This window comes from Anopheles bellator, chromosome 2 (genome assembly GCF_943735745.2).
Source record: "Anopheles bellator chromosome 2, idAnoBellAS_SP24_06.2, whole genome shotgun sequence".
Classification (NCBI taxonomy): Eukaryota; Metazoa; Arthropoda; class Insecta; order Diptera; family Culicidae; genus Anopheles; species Anopheles bellator.
In genome coordinates this window covers 23390311-23406949 of record NC_071286.1, presented here as the reverse complement: position 1 = coordinate 23406949, position 16639 = coordinate 23390311, and the positions used below count along the sequence as shown (strand labels likewise).

Here is a 16639-nt window from a genome sequence, read left to right as displayed (position 1 = left end):
CGGGGCTCGTGTCGCAACCGGTGCTAGTCCTTCACGGTCGCCCAAGACAGCTGACCAGCCGGTTGGCGCAGTCGCAGTCGTGAAGTCGGTCTCTACGGACACTTTTCTCAGGCGCCCAGTGTCGCTCCGCTGGTAGTGGTGCCGTGCCGTTGTCCGTTGGTAAACGGTGAACGTGTGCGCGCACGGTGGTGGAGTGTTGTTTACATTCGAATTACGCTGTCAAAACACACGGTTCCGCTGCTGCCCGCTGCTAAGCCGAGTTTTTTTTTGCTGATACTGTGATATCCGGTGGAGAAACCGCGACCCGGGGTCCCGGGCCGTCGGTCCAGTGTTAGTCCGCGAGCAACGATGTAAGTTACCGTGCGACCTATTTATTAGTTACCAATGTTTCACCGTGCCGCGCGCCCGCTGGACGCGATATCGATGGAGACGCATTATCAGTCTGTGGAGCAGTTGATCAGTTAGTAATCCGTTTCCGCCAAGAATTGGTTTAATTGAGCCATATCGTCCAGCGTGAGCGGAATAAATTGACGGCAAACAAACAAACTGGGCGATAACGTCTCCGCCGTTCGTGCGTGTCCGCAAGCATGTGTGCAGGAGTGTGTGCGTGCGTGAGAATTCGTGCTCTCCGATTTGTATTAGTTCCGTTCGCCCGTGTCTAACGATTGCTCCAGTTTATTGACCTCGAGCACGACGCGAACTCCGCCGACAACGTTTCCGCCGGTTCGAGAAAAGAATTCTCGAGCAATTAAAGCCAATCGAAACTGACTCGGGGTCGGCTACTCTATTAAGCACCCATTGTTGGGCGAAGCAATAGCAGCCCTGAATGAACCCAAATCGAGTTAAGTCCTTTCACTTTCAGCGTCCTTCGAGCATGGTGCGGCTGATGCATTCGAAAGTCATGGCCCTCCCCGACTGGCTTCGGTGTGTTGGTGATTTATCTTTGTTTTGGTCCGCCCGGTCGAAGCAAACAAAAACATTTCGCACCGACCACGTGCTTTGTTTGCCGTTTTTTTTGCCACTGACTATTTTTTCACCCTCATCCATCACATGGCGCCGTGCGTGCGTGACGTTCGTGCCGGTGGTGTCGGATTTATCAATTTTGCGCCCCGTTGCGGTTGTTATCATTGTGCTACAACAATAATGTTATCACAATCATCCACTGGCCATCTGGCGGCATCGTGGCTGCCGCTGACAGTGTGCTCGAAACGCTGAGGCGAGAAACTTTCCGAAGACTCACACTCGATTGTACGTTCAAAAGGGTCATTTTCATCAGCCGGTTGATTGGAATACATTTTTGCAGGCACACAGCACAGGATTGTTGGCAGTGGCAGCGTAGATCGAAAATTAAATTTCGATGTCGCTATTCATATTTGCGTGTTAAACTGCCGACACCTCAGTAAGCCCTGCCGGTATTTTGTTTCTTTCATTTGAAAACGATTGTGGTCTGTCTAAACAAATCAAATTTACCATGGCGGTATTTTAATTCTACTCACGAGTTGATGTCTTTCGGAATTATCGTCTCAACTGAAAAATCTGATTCGGAACGGATATACGAAGAAACAGCTGATTTTATGAGGAGTGTAGCCTGGTTAGCACCCCGCCATCTTTTAACGTTAGAGATAAGTACCAACCATGATAAGAGAGTTTTGCGTAGTTGAGGACCTTTAACAGCTTGTGATAAAATCAGTGGCTTCCATTTATCGGTTGTTCAGGCACTACAAAGATTGAGCGTTCGTACGTATTGTTAGTTAAACAAATAACGAATCCGATAAATAGTGGATACGTCACGTATCTATTGCCCGCTTTTCCATTGCCTTATCGCTATACATTTGAGAGTATGAGTTTGTTAATGGATCTTTACTGTGAGTGCTTTCGAGTAACAGCGGAACCACAAACCTTGGTCTGATATATCTCTCGGTCTAGGCGGTCTTATCACACATCCGTCGGTGGTGGCTAATAAAAGCGCAAGCCTCATGCGAAAACCGACCTCGGTCTTGTGTCTGCCCACTCCCTTATCGGCCGGTCGGAAAGAGACGAAGACTCCATCAGCGTGGCTTATCGCCGGTGCCTAGGTTTAGGGGTGGCGGCTGTTAGGACAATCTGATACCTTGCCAGCGGTGCATGCTGTATGGTGAGGCCATTTATCACCCGCTTGTTGACGGCTATCCATTTCCCGCAGTTCACCGGTGGCGGCAGGCACGCATTTCTCTGGTCATCACTCTACCGGTCAGCAGATCACACTCAGAAAGCCGGACAGTATCTCGCACGCTGCTCTTACATTACCCTTGCTGTCTGTGATATCTGGATGTCCGGGAAAGGTTGGAAACAGGCAACGTGACCACGCTCCGGAGAGCTATGGCTCCCGCTGAAAATGGTCAGGGTGTGGAGGGAAACTGCATTAAGCTGGCCGCGAGCCACGCAGACGAACGGAAGATACTTTCGCACGATCTGGAAGCCCAACCACTGGCGGCAGGGCCCGACATCAACAATGGTGCGTCGAACAGGTCGGACGATGGGAGTCAAAGTGTTCCCAAAGTGATCGGTTGGAAGGAAGGCTATCAGCAGGTACGGAGACGTGACAACTCTGTAACCGACAGTCTTTTAATCCCCATCCCGTTTGTCGCTTTTCAGGTGCTGGCCACCTGTCTCGTAAACCTCATGGTCGTCCAGGCGGGCATCAACATGACGTACTCGGCCATTCTGCTGCCGCAGCTGTCCGAGCCCGACAGCCCGATACTGATCGGTCGGAACGAAGCATCCTGGATCGCGTCGGTCGTGACGATCGCCCTGCCGCTCGGGTCGCTCGTGGTGGGCCAGCTGATGGACCAGTTCGGGCGCAAGAAGGTATCGTTGGCTACCTGTGTCCCGTTTACGATTGGCTGGCTGCTGATTGCCGGGGCGTCGAACGTGAGCATGATCTACATCGCCCGCATTATCCTGGGCAGTTCCGGTGGCCTCACCACGGTGGCCCTCGTGTACGTGAGCGAAATATCGCACGTCTCGCTGCGCCCGATGCTGCTCTGCGCCAACAGTGTGTTCGTCTCGTTTGGCATCCTTCTTACGTGCGTGCTAGGTATGTGGATGCGGCCCAAGATTCCCCGGATCGCCTATACGGTGTACTTTCCGTTTCCCCAGCGGTCTTTTTCGACTGGCGTGCCATAGCGTACATCTTCGCCGGTTTCTCGATCGTCACGTTTCTACTGTTGCTCATGATCCCAGAGTCTCCTCACTGGCTGATGACCTTCACGAAGCAGGATCCGTCGCGAGCGAGGGACGTCTTGAGCTGGCTGTACCGTGATAAGCAGGTGAGCGAGCCGTAAAGAAGGAAGATAGGGCCCCATCTTGATCTAACCCCGTTTCACTTCGCTAGCTTGCCGAGGAGCAGTACCGACAGATCGTCTCCAGCTCGAGCCCTCGCCATCTGTCTGCCACCAAGAAGGCCAGTGTTCTGGGGGCACTCTCGCCCAAGGTGTTCCTGCAGCCGCGAGTTTACCGACCGATGACGATACTGCTGCTGGTGTTTCTGTTCCAGCAACTGTCCGGGGCATACGTGCTGATCTTCTACGCCCTGAACGTGTTTCAGGAAATCAACGGTGCTGGTGTCACCGGAGGGACGGAAGGTCAAACGTTCAACCAATACACCGCCCTGGTCGTGCTGGGACTGATACGGTTCGTTATGTCCATCGTGACGTCCGGCTGTTCACGAAGGTATGGCCGTCGGCCACTTCTGTGCATATCGGGGCTGGCGATGGGTCTCTGCATGGCCACTGCGGCTCTGTACATCGATTTCATGCCGACTGCCATCGACACCGGAAGCTATGCGCTGCTCGTCTGTGTGCTGGGCTACGTTTGCTTCAGTGCGCTCGGTTATCTCGTGCTACCGTGGACAATGATTGGCGAGCTTCTACCCACGGATGTAAGTATGTGCCGGTGCGCCGAACCGTCCGTGGTCGATCTGTAACATCTTTATGGCATTTTTTCTCGCAGGTTAAGGGTAAGCTGGGTGGTTTCACCGTGTCCGTCGCGTACGTGCTGATGTTCGGCGTGGTCAAGGTGTTTCCCTACCTGTTGGAGCTCGTTGCGATTCGCGGGATCTTCTATCTGTACGCCGCCACCAGTTTGGCTGGCGCGGCGTACATCTACTGGTACGTGCCAGAAACGTTCGGTAAAAGTTTTGTCGAAATCGAGCGACACTTTGCGACGGGTTCCGATGGCAACCAGCAACAGCAGCAGCACCGGAAGGCTGGCACTGGCGGAAGCGCTACTTAACTTTTGGGAATTTTAAGACAAGAGAACTTAGGTTAGGGTAGGTTTGCGATATAGTTAGGGATACGGCAGGACGTGTTAGTTATACTTTATCAATATCGGATGCCGCAAATGCACGGCGGACACAGAAAAGTGAGAAATAATTCGAATTATCGGGACTAGCGGCGGTCGACGATCGGTAGAAGTTCACCGTTGAAACAGAGCAACAAGTCTTCCAAAGTAAGATTTTAAGAAATCGACAACTTAGTACCTTGTAGTGAAGCCAAACCAACGGAGCCAGACGAAGAGGAAGCACCAAACGATTCAAACGTTAATTACAAGGCTATGTCACATTAGTGTAAGCGATCGACGGAGGATTGGTCATGCCAGAGAAGCATTGTTTACTACTGTTTTATGCAATGCAATTAGTTTAAGTAAAATTTCACCACAAAGACATTAAAGTAAGCAGTTTTTAATGCAAAACCCGTTCAATATTCATTGTGTACGTCCCGATGTAAATGTTTCTCCGAAACACTTCATTTCCAGCTGGCAAATGGGACGCACAGCTGTGCCGACCTGGTCTCGGACGCTTCCGTAATTAGCATTAACATCAGCATTTTAATAACATTCCGTGAAAAGGGTGCTATACGAAGCACTTCCGAAGTTTAATTAATACTATCGATCCGATCGGACCGAGTAAATGAATGGAAAATTACCACCTATGGTCCACGTACTCAAATTGAACGACGATAAGATGGTCGCATTTATCGTTCGCGGCTTGTGGTCTCGAATTGCAACATGAATTCACACTCCAATGCGTACTTTTGCGATTCTGAGATGGACTAATAATGACGCTACGGCATGGTTTTTGAAACAATTCCAACGGCAACGACGCTCAATTTGGCAACAATCGTTGTGTAACTTGGGCGATGGCGCGCAGCAGTTCCATCATGGGCGGATCTGATGCCTTCGCCACTGGCGCGCGTCACGGTGCTGACGCCTTCAGCGGCTGAAAACATAGTTTTTCATTGCCCGATTCTTATCGCTCTGTCATCCATCCATCGGCCGCCGGCCACCCGGTGCCAGTCGGAGGGCAGCGTCCGTCACTGAGCACCATCCGGAACACCGGGCGGGTGTGGCGTTAGACTGCAATAAAAACATCACCCGCACCCGGCTGCACCGTGTCCGACATGACAGTGGTGATAATAATCTGACTCGGGCTCGGAATCGGGGACGGCTTTGCGACACACTGGACACAGTGGTGATGCTCCAACTTTCACACCGACGCTACTTCCGAGTGCCGTCGGGGGCCATTGAATGCGCGCCCGATGATCGATGGTGACCGGCCGCCGGTAAATCAATGCCCGGCAAGCATAATTATGCTGTCGGTCGGGCGAGGGCGGCCGGTACGGGTACCGTTTCCCACGACCCCGGGAGCGCCCGCTTAGTATATAAGACTGTCGCCAAAGGTGTCCACAGTGACAGTTCTATCCGGTTTAAAAGTTGAACGAGCAGCGATGCGTGCGGAAAACATGTGCCCGATGTTGGTGGTCCTTGCGTTGGCCGCGAGTGTGCTGGCCGGGAAGACCAGCTCGAGCTCCAAGTGTCAGGAGAAGTCCCTCACGACGGCCAGCGGTGTGAAGGCCCCGTCAGGTGGGTTGGCCCCCACCGGGTAGTCCGTGCGCTGTTGGTCAATAATACTATCGCTCCACGTAGGTCCGTTCTGCCCGGGAGATCTCATCTTCGAGGACACATTCGATGGGTTCGATCTGGATACCTGGCAGCACGAGAATACTCTCGCGGGGAACACGGTACGCGTTGGTGGCGGAATCGGAATGTTGACCCGACGTAATGACTTCCGGTTGCTTGCGCTTTCCTACCCTCCAGGACTCGGAGTTCCAGTGGTTCACGAACAATCGGTCGAACTCTTTCGTCAAGGAGGGCAACCTGTTCATCAAACCGACCCTGACGGTCGATGAGTTCGGTGAGCCGTTCCTACGGTCGGGCGTGCTAAACATCCACGGAGGCTCTCCGGCCGACCAGTAAGATGGCAGCGAGAGCGTTAGGCCCCTTTCCCTTTCCCTTTGGTTTTTCGCCCACAGATGCACGAAACACTCGGCCGGTGGCTGCGAGCGGCGGGGCACCCACGGGCAGGTGCTGAACCCGGTCAAGAGTGCCAGCATCCGAACGGTGGACTCGTTTGCGTTCCGGTACGGTAAGGTGGAGGTAAGCGCCAAGCTACCGGCCGGCGACTGGTTGTGGCCCGCCGTCTGGTTTCTGCCGAAAGTGAGCGCCTACGGGCGATGGCCGGCGTCCGGGGAGATCGATCTGCTGGAATCGAAGGGCAACCGGGACCTAATCAAGAACGGCATAAACGTCGGAATCGAACAGGTTACGTCGGCGCTCAAGTTTGGCCCGAACGTGGCCTACAGCTCGCCGGAACTGGCGACCCCGGGTACGTCGTTCACACGGAACTCGGAGTCGGGCAAGGGTTACCAGACCGGGTTCCACCGGTACCAGATGGAGTGGACACCGGACCACATCACGTTCAGCATCAACGACATCGAGACGGGCACGGTGAAGGTCGGCACCGGGTTCTGGCAGAAGGGTAACTTCAATATCAGTGCCCCGGGGCTGGATAATCCGTGGCGCTACGGCAGCATTATGGCACCGTTCGACCAGGAGTTCTACTGTCAGGTGACGCTGGCGGTCGGCGGGTTCGAGCACTTCTCGGACGACGACATCAACCCGACGCGCAAACCGTGGCAGAATGGGTCCCCGAGCGCCATGACGGACTTTTGGAACGGCAAGAACGATTGGCTGCCGACGTGGAACCTGGACGACGCCGAGTCGAAGGATGCGTCGATGCAGCTGGACTACGTGCGAGTTTGGGCGCTCTGAAGCGAGCCACGGCACGGGGAGGCAATACCAGGCGGTACTGCTACCGAGCGTACCCATCGTAGACCTTTAGTACCTTTTCTAGGCCTTCCCATCGCGAGCTATTGCAAATAAATAACCAACGTTCGGATCTATCTTTGATGTCCAAAAAAAGGACGTCCCATGCCTCAACTATGAATAATATTAAGGTGCAAACAATGTACGCCCGCCGATCGGTGGGATGTCGCAATCGACGGTTTACCCAGCTCCGCTTGAAGTAATTAACGTTTCATGCACGGTGGGTCACGATGTACTCGGCGATAAAACCTGTTTGGAGCTGCGCTCCTCACCACGCGTGTTGTGGTTTCCATCGACAGCATGTACCGTTTATGTTGGATCTGCCGATGTAAATCCCCTAATTGTGCGGGAATTCCAATTTTCCCTTTCTACAGCCGTGCCAATGCTAGAGGTGACCGACTCCGGCAACGTATCGCGTGCGGTATCGGCCGAATATATTTTAATCGCTCACTTCCAACGGCTTCACGGGGCTCGCGGTGGCCCCGCGGGACGGGTGTGAGCTGCGTGACGGAGGAGCCGGCTTCGTGAGATGCGGTGTCCATGATAACGGCCAGTGAATCCCGTGCGGGGATCGGTTAGTTCTCACCGCTGGCGTGGGGCTAGCTCGGTGGACAATGGTGTGTCGATCATAGCGAGAAGTATGAATAGGGTTATAAATAATGTAAAAGTTTCGTTTGCTATCAAACGCTCAGCATCCAAACGGTCAAATCAAATTTGGTGACCATTGCATTAATTCGTACAAGAGATGCTGAATTAACTTTTCGAATAAAACACTGTCTTCAAAGTTCTGCTATCAAAAATAAAGAGCCTTAAAATATGCTTAAATGAGCTTGTCCTTCACCAATAAGAACTTTTGGGTCCACCCGTACCAATAAGGGTTAAGCACCGGGACCGATCCGGTGAGGCAGAACGGAGCAACCTGTTTGCGCATCGCGTAACGCGTTCTGCCGATCGCGTTCTATCGGGCGTTATAAAACCTCGGCCGTCGATCGCCGTCGGTCGCCAGTATCGCCACAACCGTCAACGAGTCGGGCTGCGTTTGGTGTGACGGTGTGACGATTAAGTGACGAAAGTGACAATGAAGTCAGCCCCGGGCGGTACCGGGCGATTGCTCATCGCCGTTCCTCTATTGCTTTGCGCTGCCGGCCGTAGCGTGTATGCCGAGACAACGGCCAGTCCGGGGTGTGTTAAATCGGTCACGACGGCAAGCGGTAGTTTGATCGAACGGGGACGTAGCTTCTGCAGTGGCGAGCTAATCTTCGAGGACAACTTCGACTTTCTGGACTTTGAGAAGTGGGCCCACGAGAATACCCTGGCCGGTGGCGGTGTAAGTTGGGAGCGCAATCCTATGCCGTGTGGGCACAATCGTTTACGGCCCCTTGCCCCACTGCTTTTCAGAACTGGGAGTTCCAATGGTACACGAACAATCGGTCCAACTCGTTCGCCGAGGACGGTGCGCTAAACATTCGCCCGACGCTGACGGCGGACCATCACGGGCACGGTTTCATGACATCCGGCACGCTCAGCCTGAAGGGCAACTACCCGACGGATCAGTGAGTATGGTCGATCGCGATAACCTTGGTGTCACGGTGGGAATCTCCTTCTGCTGTGGGCCATTCCCACACACCTCGAAAAGATTAGGCTCAGCGTGGCTTATCCCGCGTCACTTTTCGTCTTCAGCTGTACCAACGATGCGTTCTGGGGCTGTGAGCGGGTCGGCACGGCGCAGCACGTCGTAAACCCGGTCAAGAGTGCTCGGCTCCGGACGATCGAGTCGTTTAACTTCAAGTACGGTCGGGCGGAGGTGCGTGCCAAACTGCCCACGGGAGACTGGCTGTGGCCCGCTATCTGGCTGTTGCCGAAGCGCAACGCGTACGGTGGCTGGCCGGCGTCGGGAGAGATCGATCTGATGGAGTCACGCGGCAACGACAACCTGATGCTGAATAACGTACAAATCGGGGCGGGTCAGGTTGGCCAAACGTTACACTTCGGCCCGGGCCCTGCCTACAATGGGTACGAGAAGGCGACCTTCAGCAAGAATGCGCCAGCGGGCCAGGAGTTCAACAAGGACTTCAATACGTTCGGGTTTGTCTGGACACCGGACAATATGACGGTGAGCGTCAACGGAGAAGCGCTGGCCACGCTGGGCGGAGATTTTTGGGCGCTGGGTGATTTCGCCCGTCACGGCGATCTGGAGAACCCGTGGCGTCACGGGACGCGCATGGCCCCGTTCGACCAGGAGTTCCACTTCGTCATCAATCTGGCGGTCGGCGGCGTGGCGTACTTCCCGGATGCGGCCACCAATCAGGCCGGTGGCAAACCGTGGCGGAACGACTCGCCTCAGGCGGCCACCGACTTCTGGAACGGGCGCACCCAGTGGCTGCCGACGTGGAACCTCGACCGGGACCGTGGCAAGTCAGCGTCGCTGCTGGTCGACTACGTCAAGGTGTGGGCACTATAGGCCCCTATGGGCGCAGAACTGGGCAATTCACTTTCATCCGGTCCCCTTGCGGGGCCATACCATTTTAGCAACGGTGAATAAATAATGGAACTGGCGAAAAACTTTTTTGCATTCAAGGACTGAAAAGTGTCGAAACAATGGTTGATATTTCGTTTCGCAACGGATCCTGGGAGCGTTCTGAGAGCAGTGCACGTTCCGTTGACGGTTTACGGGCAATGGGAAAACAGTGTTCAGCTTCTGGTATCATTATCATACAATAAGTGCCGGGTCCTGGTGCCTCCATTGGTTCTCTGGTCAACAGTCTGGTCTTCAACAAACAGACTAATTGTGATCGTGTTGTAAGCTTTAGCGACTTCCACTTCGACGCTCACGATGATCGCGAGATGTGAAATAGTGAAAATAGGAATATTTAACTATTAGTTAAATTAACGTTTTAATTTTTTTTTGATACACCCGACAGTTGTACTTTTCCGATAACCTTTTATTTAAGTACGACTACTGTTTCCAAACCACAAGGCCTTTAATTGAAACTTTGCAATTAGGCGTTCCATTTTCTATGCGATGAATTATTTATATTTATTTGAATATAAATACTACATACATAGAGTTCCACTAAAATTTCACAATTTAGTACTTCTGAGAATGGAGAATGTTTCTGAGAAAATTATTAGTTAGTCATCAAAACTAGATTAGTTTCCCATCGTCAACGTCGAGTCTTCTACGTCAACAAACGATCAACCTTAAGCAGAAATTTATCTATTTGAAAAAAAAATGCTCAAATTTAAAAAATCAAATGCTCATATTAACGTCCCAATTCTTTATCGGGTTGGGGTCTTAAAAATGAGGCTGCCAGTGTTCACATTCGCCTCACACAGTAATAGATAATCTACGACCGACAGTGTCTCGTGGTGCTTGTGTGACCTATCATTGGTAGGCCAACTAGAATCCCAGTCCGTCTATCCGTCCATAATTAAGAGACCGGCCGCAGGATTCCTGTGCTGTACTGTCCGTTCCTGGGGCAACCGCTTCAGTCATTTAAATGCTCCGTCCACCAGTAGCGTCAAAGAAGCATCGAGAATTGGGAACGATGGGTTTGGCCCTTACTTTTCACATTCAACACCTCGGAAACCCATCGGGGACTGACATGTAATAGCTTGACAATTTATTTACCAAGACCAAAAGAGTCAACGTTATTTAATTCTCGCCGTCAGTCAGCTGATCAGTTCGTCGGAGGCTCTGGCGGTGAATCGAGAGCTCCCTTGTCTAGCGGCCAGGTGAGACTGTTTCTCTCTCCGGTGGGACCAGTGTACGATACTAATGGTTTTGATTGAACCGATCAAACGGTTAAGTAGTTTATCGGCCGGCTACCCGTTTGAGTTTGAGTGCAGAATCGAATTCCTCACCGAACCAGGCGTTGTAATTAACCTAATGTAGCTTGCACTATGGTCGATTGGTTTGCAATACTTTACAGTCCGACCCTTTCGCGTGACGGAACCGGCATCCATTTTGGTTGTTTTTCGTTCCCCGCTGAATGAATGGCGGGGATTACGCCGTTAAACGATTGCTTTATCCAGCGTGTAGTCTCCGGACCATCAATAACTGATAAAACCTTCCTTTCCCAGCCTAACGCCACCCCGCTCTTAGAGTGGGAGAATCCGGGCCTGAAGAATGTCCAGTTAAGCTGCCAACGGAATGGAGGTGGGGATGTGCCACGTCTTCGCGGGCGGACCCCGGAACGGGGACGCGCTCACGTTGATGGATAGTCGAACGACTCCTCGGTCGCTCACTCCGCACAGTTCCCAGCGATAGAGTGCGCGCGGTTATATTGAAAAAGTTTTCCAATAAACTCCCCCCGAAAACCCTTGGCGCGAAGAAGTGTGTGCCCGGAAGGGGTGGCGCGGCCAGGTCATCGATGTGATGGGACCACCTTTTTTTTGTTATTGGGCAAGGACCCGCGCAGTGCTCGAAAGTTTTCGGTTTACTTTCGTCAACCCGTAAACTAAACGATACTTCTGACACACGGGGGCGCAGGTTCGTGTGTAACTCGTTACTTGACGCCTTCGGTCGGTTGGCGTCATAAAAAGGCCCGGCGACGGAAGAAGTTAAGCGACAGTGGCACCCGCCCGGCCGGGAAAAGTTTGATTTATGAATCGGATCGTTTCGCGCGGCCCAAAAGAAATTCACACCACCACACATCGTGAACGAAGAAAATGGCAGTGCTCTGTGCTGCGGACGGTATCTGGCTCAAGATCTGGCAAGTTCGGCCAAACGGCCATACGCGAGATGGTAAAAATACGATACCGTAAGAAATGTAACGAATTCGAAGCCAATGTTTGCGAAAGCTTCCACTCCGAGAACGCCTCCGAAGAGTCGCGGAGGGCGGCGCAGATTCTATTGCTTCTGAATTGTTTGTGGCCGATTACGGATAAATACGGGTTCCGCCTCGCACAACCCGTTTTCGGGTGAAAGTAGATCAAGCTGATTGCGTTCGGTGCGCAACATCAAAGGCGTACACCGCAGGCTGAGATCCTGGCCGGATAAGCCAAAAGACCACCTCGGGGTTCGATTCTTTGCGGATTTACGCACCCTCCGGAGGCGGATGAACGGAATTGCGAAAGGAATGTTACCGGAGAGTCGAATAATTTTTCGGGGTTTCTGGCGAAACTCTTCTCTTTTCCGCGTAACTTTTAGGGCGCGATTGAATGATTGAAAAAGTGTTGTTTGTTTCTAGAATAAAAATGTGCGGGATTTACATTTTTAGAAGTTTTGCCTACCCTTCAACTCAAGATATACAGACTCATTGCAGACTGATTGTTTGGTGAGAATGAGTCATGATTAGATTTGGGCCCAGGAGCTTCGTTTCGCGTAAGGAAATGCCATTTGAACGTTCGTATCAGCACGACCCCGTAAAATTACGCTCAAATAAAGTAATTAGTGAACAAATTATGTAAATGATTAAATCGTTTTTCACTTTCGTGAGACGCACTAATATTTTTCGGCACAGGTTTAATACACAATTTAAACGATAACCGGTTTGACGCACAATCGACATTCGGATACCACTTGGCATTTTATTTTTGCAACGAACTTCGATATTTTTCAGTTCAAAAATTACTCGAATGGCAAAACAATAGTTTATTTCACTTAATTTTTGTTTACAATTCTTTGTTTTTTAACTACTTTAATTCATTATGCAATGTATGTTTTTCATAATTTTCCCGATTTGGTTTGGCAAAATTCTAGTTTTTCACCGTTTTTTCTTATTTGAAGGCTTCCAATACACAGTTCCGATTTTTATGATGGGATCTGATGGATGCGAAATAAAAATAGGATGTTTCTACCGCAACGGCGCCCCGCGTCAGGAAAACTCCACCCCCACACCGAGCCCGCACCGAGCCCCAGTTCTATTGTAGGAATCGTTTTATAACGAACGAATTTATTCAATTCTTCGAGCCTCCGACACCCGCAGGGCAAGGCTGGGGCCGGCAGTCGCGAACCGAAAGGGGTGCGTGAATTTATTGTTGGCCATTTCATTGTTGTGATTTTTCGTGCCCTTGCCACCCCTCGGGAGCGAGTTGCCAAATGCCAGAAGCGCCCGTTCGCAAATTGCCGCGACTGGTGCGGTTCGAGAAGATGTTTAACTTTCAATTAGGCAGCAGGAAATTGTTTGCGAGCAAAGTTAACATCTTGGCCCCGCTGGTCGGAACGGGCGAATTGTTAAATCACTTTCTGATCGGTTCCAGGGCCGCAGTGGAATGCGTCCGTGGGAACTTCCCACAGGCTGGCCAAGGTTGGCCAGCGACGGACAGGCGAGCATAAAATTTTAAAACGAAGCGCTTAAGTTTTATTGCCAAGAGTTGGCAAATGCATCCCCTGCAGGAGGACGCTGGCGAGGTCTTCGGGCGTTCGAGGTTGATTGGTGATGTGGAAAATGAAGTCGAATGGCAAAATGAAATTTCCATTTCGAAACACATTTCGATCGTCATCCTCGTTGTGGTTTGGGAGCATTCCGAATAATAACCGAAGATAATTTGCACTTTACGAACGAACTTAACGGGGTTAATGTGGTGTTGCTTGTGCCCCCTTCTCTACGGCAAACAGAACTTTAACAAGTCTCTATTTTTAAACCCAACCATTCGTATAGTTGGCCCATTCGATGAGCCCTTTGCTGGGTCGCTGAGATTATTGAAACAATCTCCAACGAGATCCACAAAATGACTTATAACGAAAGCGACGTTCAGTTGCGCCTTCGCAGCGCCACGAACGGTAATAAATCTTTTCCGTTAATTACCGGCGTCGGGACGCCTTTCTGTGGATTTTGCGTGGAATCTCAAATGAATCGCCTCACCAACAGCGCGAACCGCGAGAACATTGGCGCAGCATAACTTTCGAAACCGGCAAACATAGCCGCCCAGCATCGCTCGGAATACGAATTGCGCCAGCCGGCGACCACGAGGAAGATTACTTTGTCATGGCCCACGCTGGTCCTGGTCGTTGTCAACCGATCGAAGCCGGGCCTTCTAAGTGAACGTGACACCGGCCATCAAGTACCTCGAGCGAAAGGAACAACGCGAACATGGAATGTAAATAGTGAAATAATTTATTTGGCATCACTGAGCCTAATACTGCAGGTAGCTAGGCGAGCACTCGGTCGGCGTCGGCTAGGTCGTTTAACCGAAGAACCCGTTGCTGTATCCCGATCCATAGCCGTATTCATAGCCGTTTGAGTATCCACCGTATGGTCCACCGAAGCCTCCGTAGGGTCCTCCGAAGCCTCCATAGGGTCCGCCGAAGCCTCCATAGGGTCCACCACCGTAACCTCCTCCGAAGGGTCCACCACCGTAACCACCACCGTAACCCCCGCCGAAGCCACCACCGAACAGTTCCAGACCGAAGCCGATACCACCGAAGCCTAGCTGTCGCTTATTGCGATCAACTTCCGCGTCACTGGCCACAGCTGGCAACACCACGCTGTCCACCGCTTCCAGCCTTGTCGGCTGGAGTTGTTTCTCGAGCCCGGCACCAGCGCCAGAGTTCTGGATCGGGATGGCTAGCGAGATCCCAACGGTGGTCATCACCAGCAGCAACAACACGCACACTTGTCCCGACATGGTCCACTTGATCTTGCACAATAGTCTGCAGCCGAAAGCTGGTCGGTCGTTGTCGCGGTTGATCGCGTCTCGCGCTTCTGTGCCAGCCACCATCTGGTGACACTCTTATTTATACATCAAGTTCTTACACCGAGCCAACCCAACCGCTCGAAAACCGTCCATCGGTGACATTGAAATATTTTGGACGATCATCGCCAGCGGCGGCGGTCAGATTCGCAACGTCTTGAGATTCGTCTTGTGGGAATCGGCTTCGCGTTTGTCTGCGACGTCCGGAGGGGTTAGCCTTGACTCTGCGAGGCTTTCGGGCGGGTCACTGGTGGGGTTACGTAGTTCAGTGACAGCTCAAGACGTTGACCGGCACTGGTGGAACACTCCTCCGCTTTGCAGCGGAACTTCGTGTGGGTGCCACGGTTGAAACCTGTTTTGCTTCCGCGAACCCCGGCAGGTTTTGGCCTCTCTTCTTGGAGGCGATTCTATTGGTGGTTTCCGATAGGTGGCCGATGCCGCCCAGAAGTGGCATCGACTCGCAACGGTTATCGAACCGGTTGTAACTGGTCCTCGGTTGGACCTCGGCCGTACAGCAGCAGAACCGTTGCGTTCGCAGAACTGTTGATCTGTTGTTTACCTTCTTGGATTCGGAAATCCCTCGGAAGATCGCACCAGTATATTTCAATGATATTATTGGTGCTGGTGCTATGAATGGGTGAATGAGAAGCCGTGCTTCGTCGTGGTTCACTTTAAATATTGACAAAACTAATGCCTGTGGCGAGTCCATCGCGTTTAGAAAGGCAAAAGTAATGTAAATATAATGGAAATAACCATGACGTGTTGTCTTACATAAAGGTTTGAGATATTTAATTATTATAGGTCTAACAAATACAATAGTAAAGGAAAGAAAAGAAATGAAAATAAATTAAAAACAAACAAACAACAAACAAATGAAAGAACAAATAAATAAACAAATAAATTAAAAACTCAATAAATAAAGTAGCATCATAAACAATCATAAACAACACAAAGCATATGCAAAATTTAACAATTTTTTTAACCAACAACTCCCGAACCGGGATGGGTCAGTTCTTCGCCTCCTATTCTGTTCCTCCCCGTTCCAGATGGAGTTTTTTTTCGATTTCGAAAAGATAACATTCTGTTGCCGTGTGGTTGCGCAGGAAAAAGAGGGCTCAGTACCACCTAATGATGTGTCCCTTGCCGTTCCGGTGCTGTACGCAAACACGACACGGAGTTCCGGTTTTCCGCCGCGCAATCTAAACACACCACAACAAAATTAATCACAGTTTTTCGATTAGTTTAGGCTCGCACCACTTACCGGTGGACACCGTTAGCCATTCCTGGGCGGCCGGTGCCGGTCCGATGTTTGATGATGGACGATGGATGATGGTCAACAAATTCCTGGCGGTTTCCACCTTCCGCTTTCCTCTTCGCCCCATTCATGGCCCAAAACTTTTCCACCTTTCGGATGATCCGGCAGTCGGTCGGGATTGATTTGATTTGTGGCCGAGGCCGTTCGAGAAATGAACGAAAGAAAAACCATTTCTCACTCGCACCGGGAGGGTGGTCGGTTTACGCGGAACATGCAGAACCCTGTTCGCTGCGCTTCGGTACTCACATCCTGAAGATCACTCATCGGCACTTCCGCCTGGTCGCCGGTGAGGCGTGTAATCAAAATCCAAAACTTTTTCAAGGAACACCCTTTTTTTTTAAAGTGCCCTTCTGGAAAGGTGCTATCGAGGGGGGGAGAGGCCACTTGGCCAGCGGCCGGAGCATGGCGGCTCCGTAAACGCATTCTCTATCTCGATCGTCACGGGTTGATTAGGATTTTTAGCTGACACAGGGCAACCCTGCA

The 16639-nt window shown here is 51.5% G+C and overlaps 4 protein-coding genes across 4 annotated transcripts; 3 read left to right on the top strand and 1 right to left on the bottom strand.

Moving 5' to 3' along the window:
- Positions 1-132: 132 nt before the first annotated feature.
- Positions 133-4709, top strand: LOC131209542 (facilitated trehalose transporter Tret1-like). The gene is made up of 6 exons (XM_058202632.1): positions 133-350; positions 2183-2568; positions 2635-3076; positions 3139-3308; positions 3374-3919; positions 3991-4709. The coding sequence occupies exons 2-6, from the start codon at positions 2359-2361 to the stop codon at positions 4270-4272; spliced, it is 1650 nt and encodes a 549-aa protein (XP_058058615.1). The 5' UTR covers positions 133-350; positions 2183-2358; the 3' UTR covers positions 4273-4709.
- Positions 4710-5772: 1063 nt separating this feature from the next.
- LOC131209543 (beta-1,3-glucan-binding protein-like) lies at positions 5773-7205 on the top strand. Its single transcript, XM_058202633.1, has 4 exons — positions 5773-5901; positions 5965-6059; positions 6136-6290; positions 6351-7205. The coding sequence occupies exons 1-4, from the start codon at positions 5781-5783 to the stop codon at positions 7147-7149; spliced, it is 1170 nt and encodes a 389-aa protein (XP_058058616.1). The 5' UTR covers positions 5773-5780; the 3' UTR covers positions 7150-7205.
- Positions 7206-8218: 1013 nt separating this feature from the next.
- On the top strand, positions 8219-9756 carry LOC131209924 (beta-1,3-glucan-binding protein-like). The gene is made up of 3 exons (XM_058203082.1): positions 8219-8530; positions 8602-8756; positions 8884-9756. The coding sequence occupies exons 1-3, from the start codon at positions 8282-8284 to the stop codon at positions 9662-9664; spliced, it is 1185 nt and encodes a 394-aa protein (XP_058059065.1). The 5' UTR covers positions 8219-8281; the 3' UTR covers positions 9665-9756.
- A 4578-nt stretch (positions 9757-14334) lies between these two features.
- Positions 14335-14775, bottom strand: LOC131207202 (shematrin-like protein 2). Its single transcript, XM_058199814.1, has one exon. It carries the CDS (start codon positions 14773-14775, stop codon positions 14335-14337), a length of 441 nt encoding a protein of 146 aa, XP_058055797.1.
- Positions 14776-16639: the final 1864 nt, after the last annotated feature.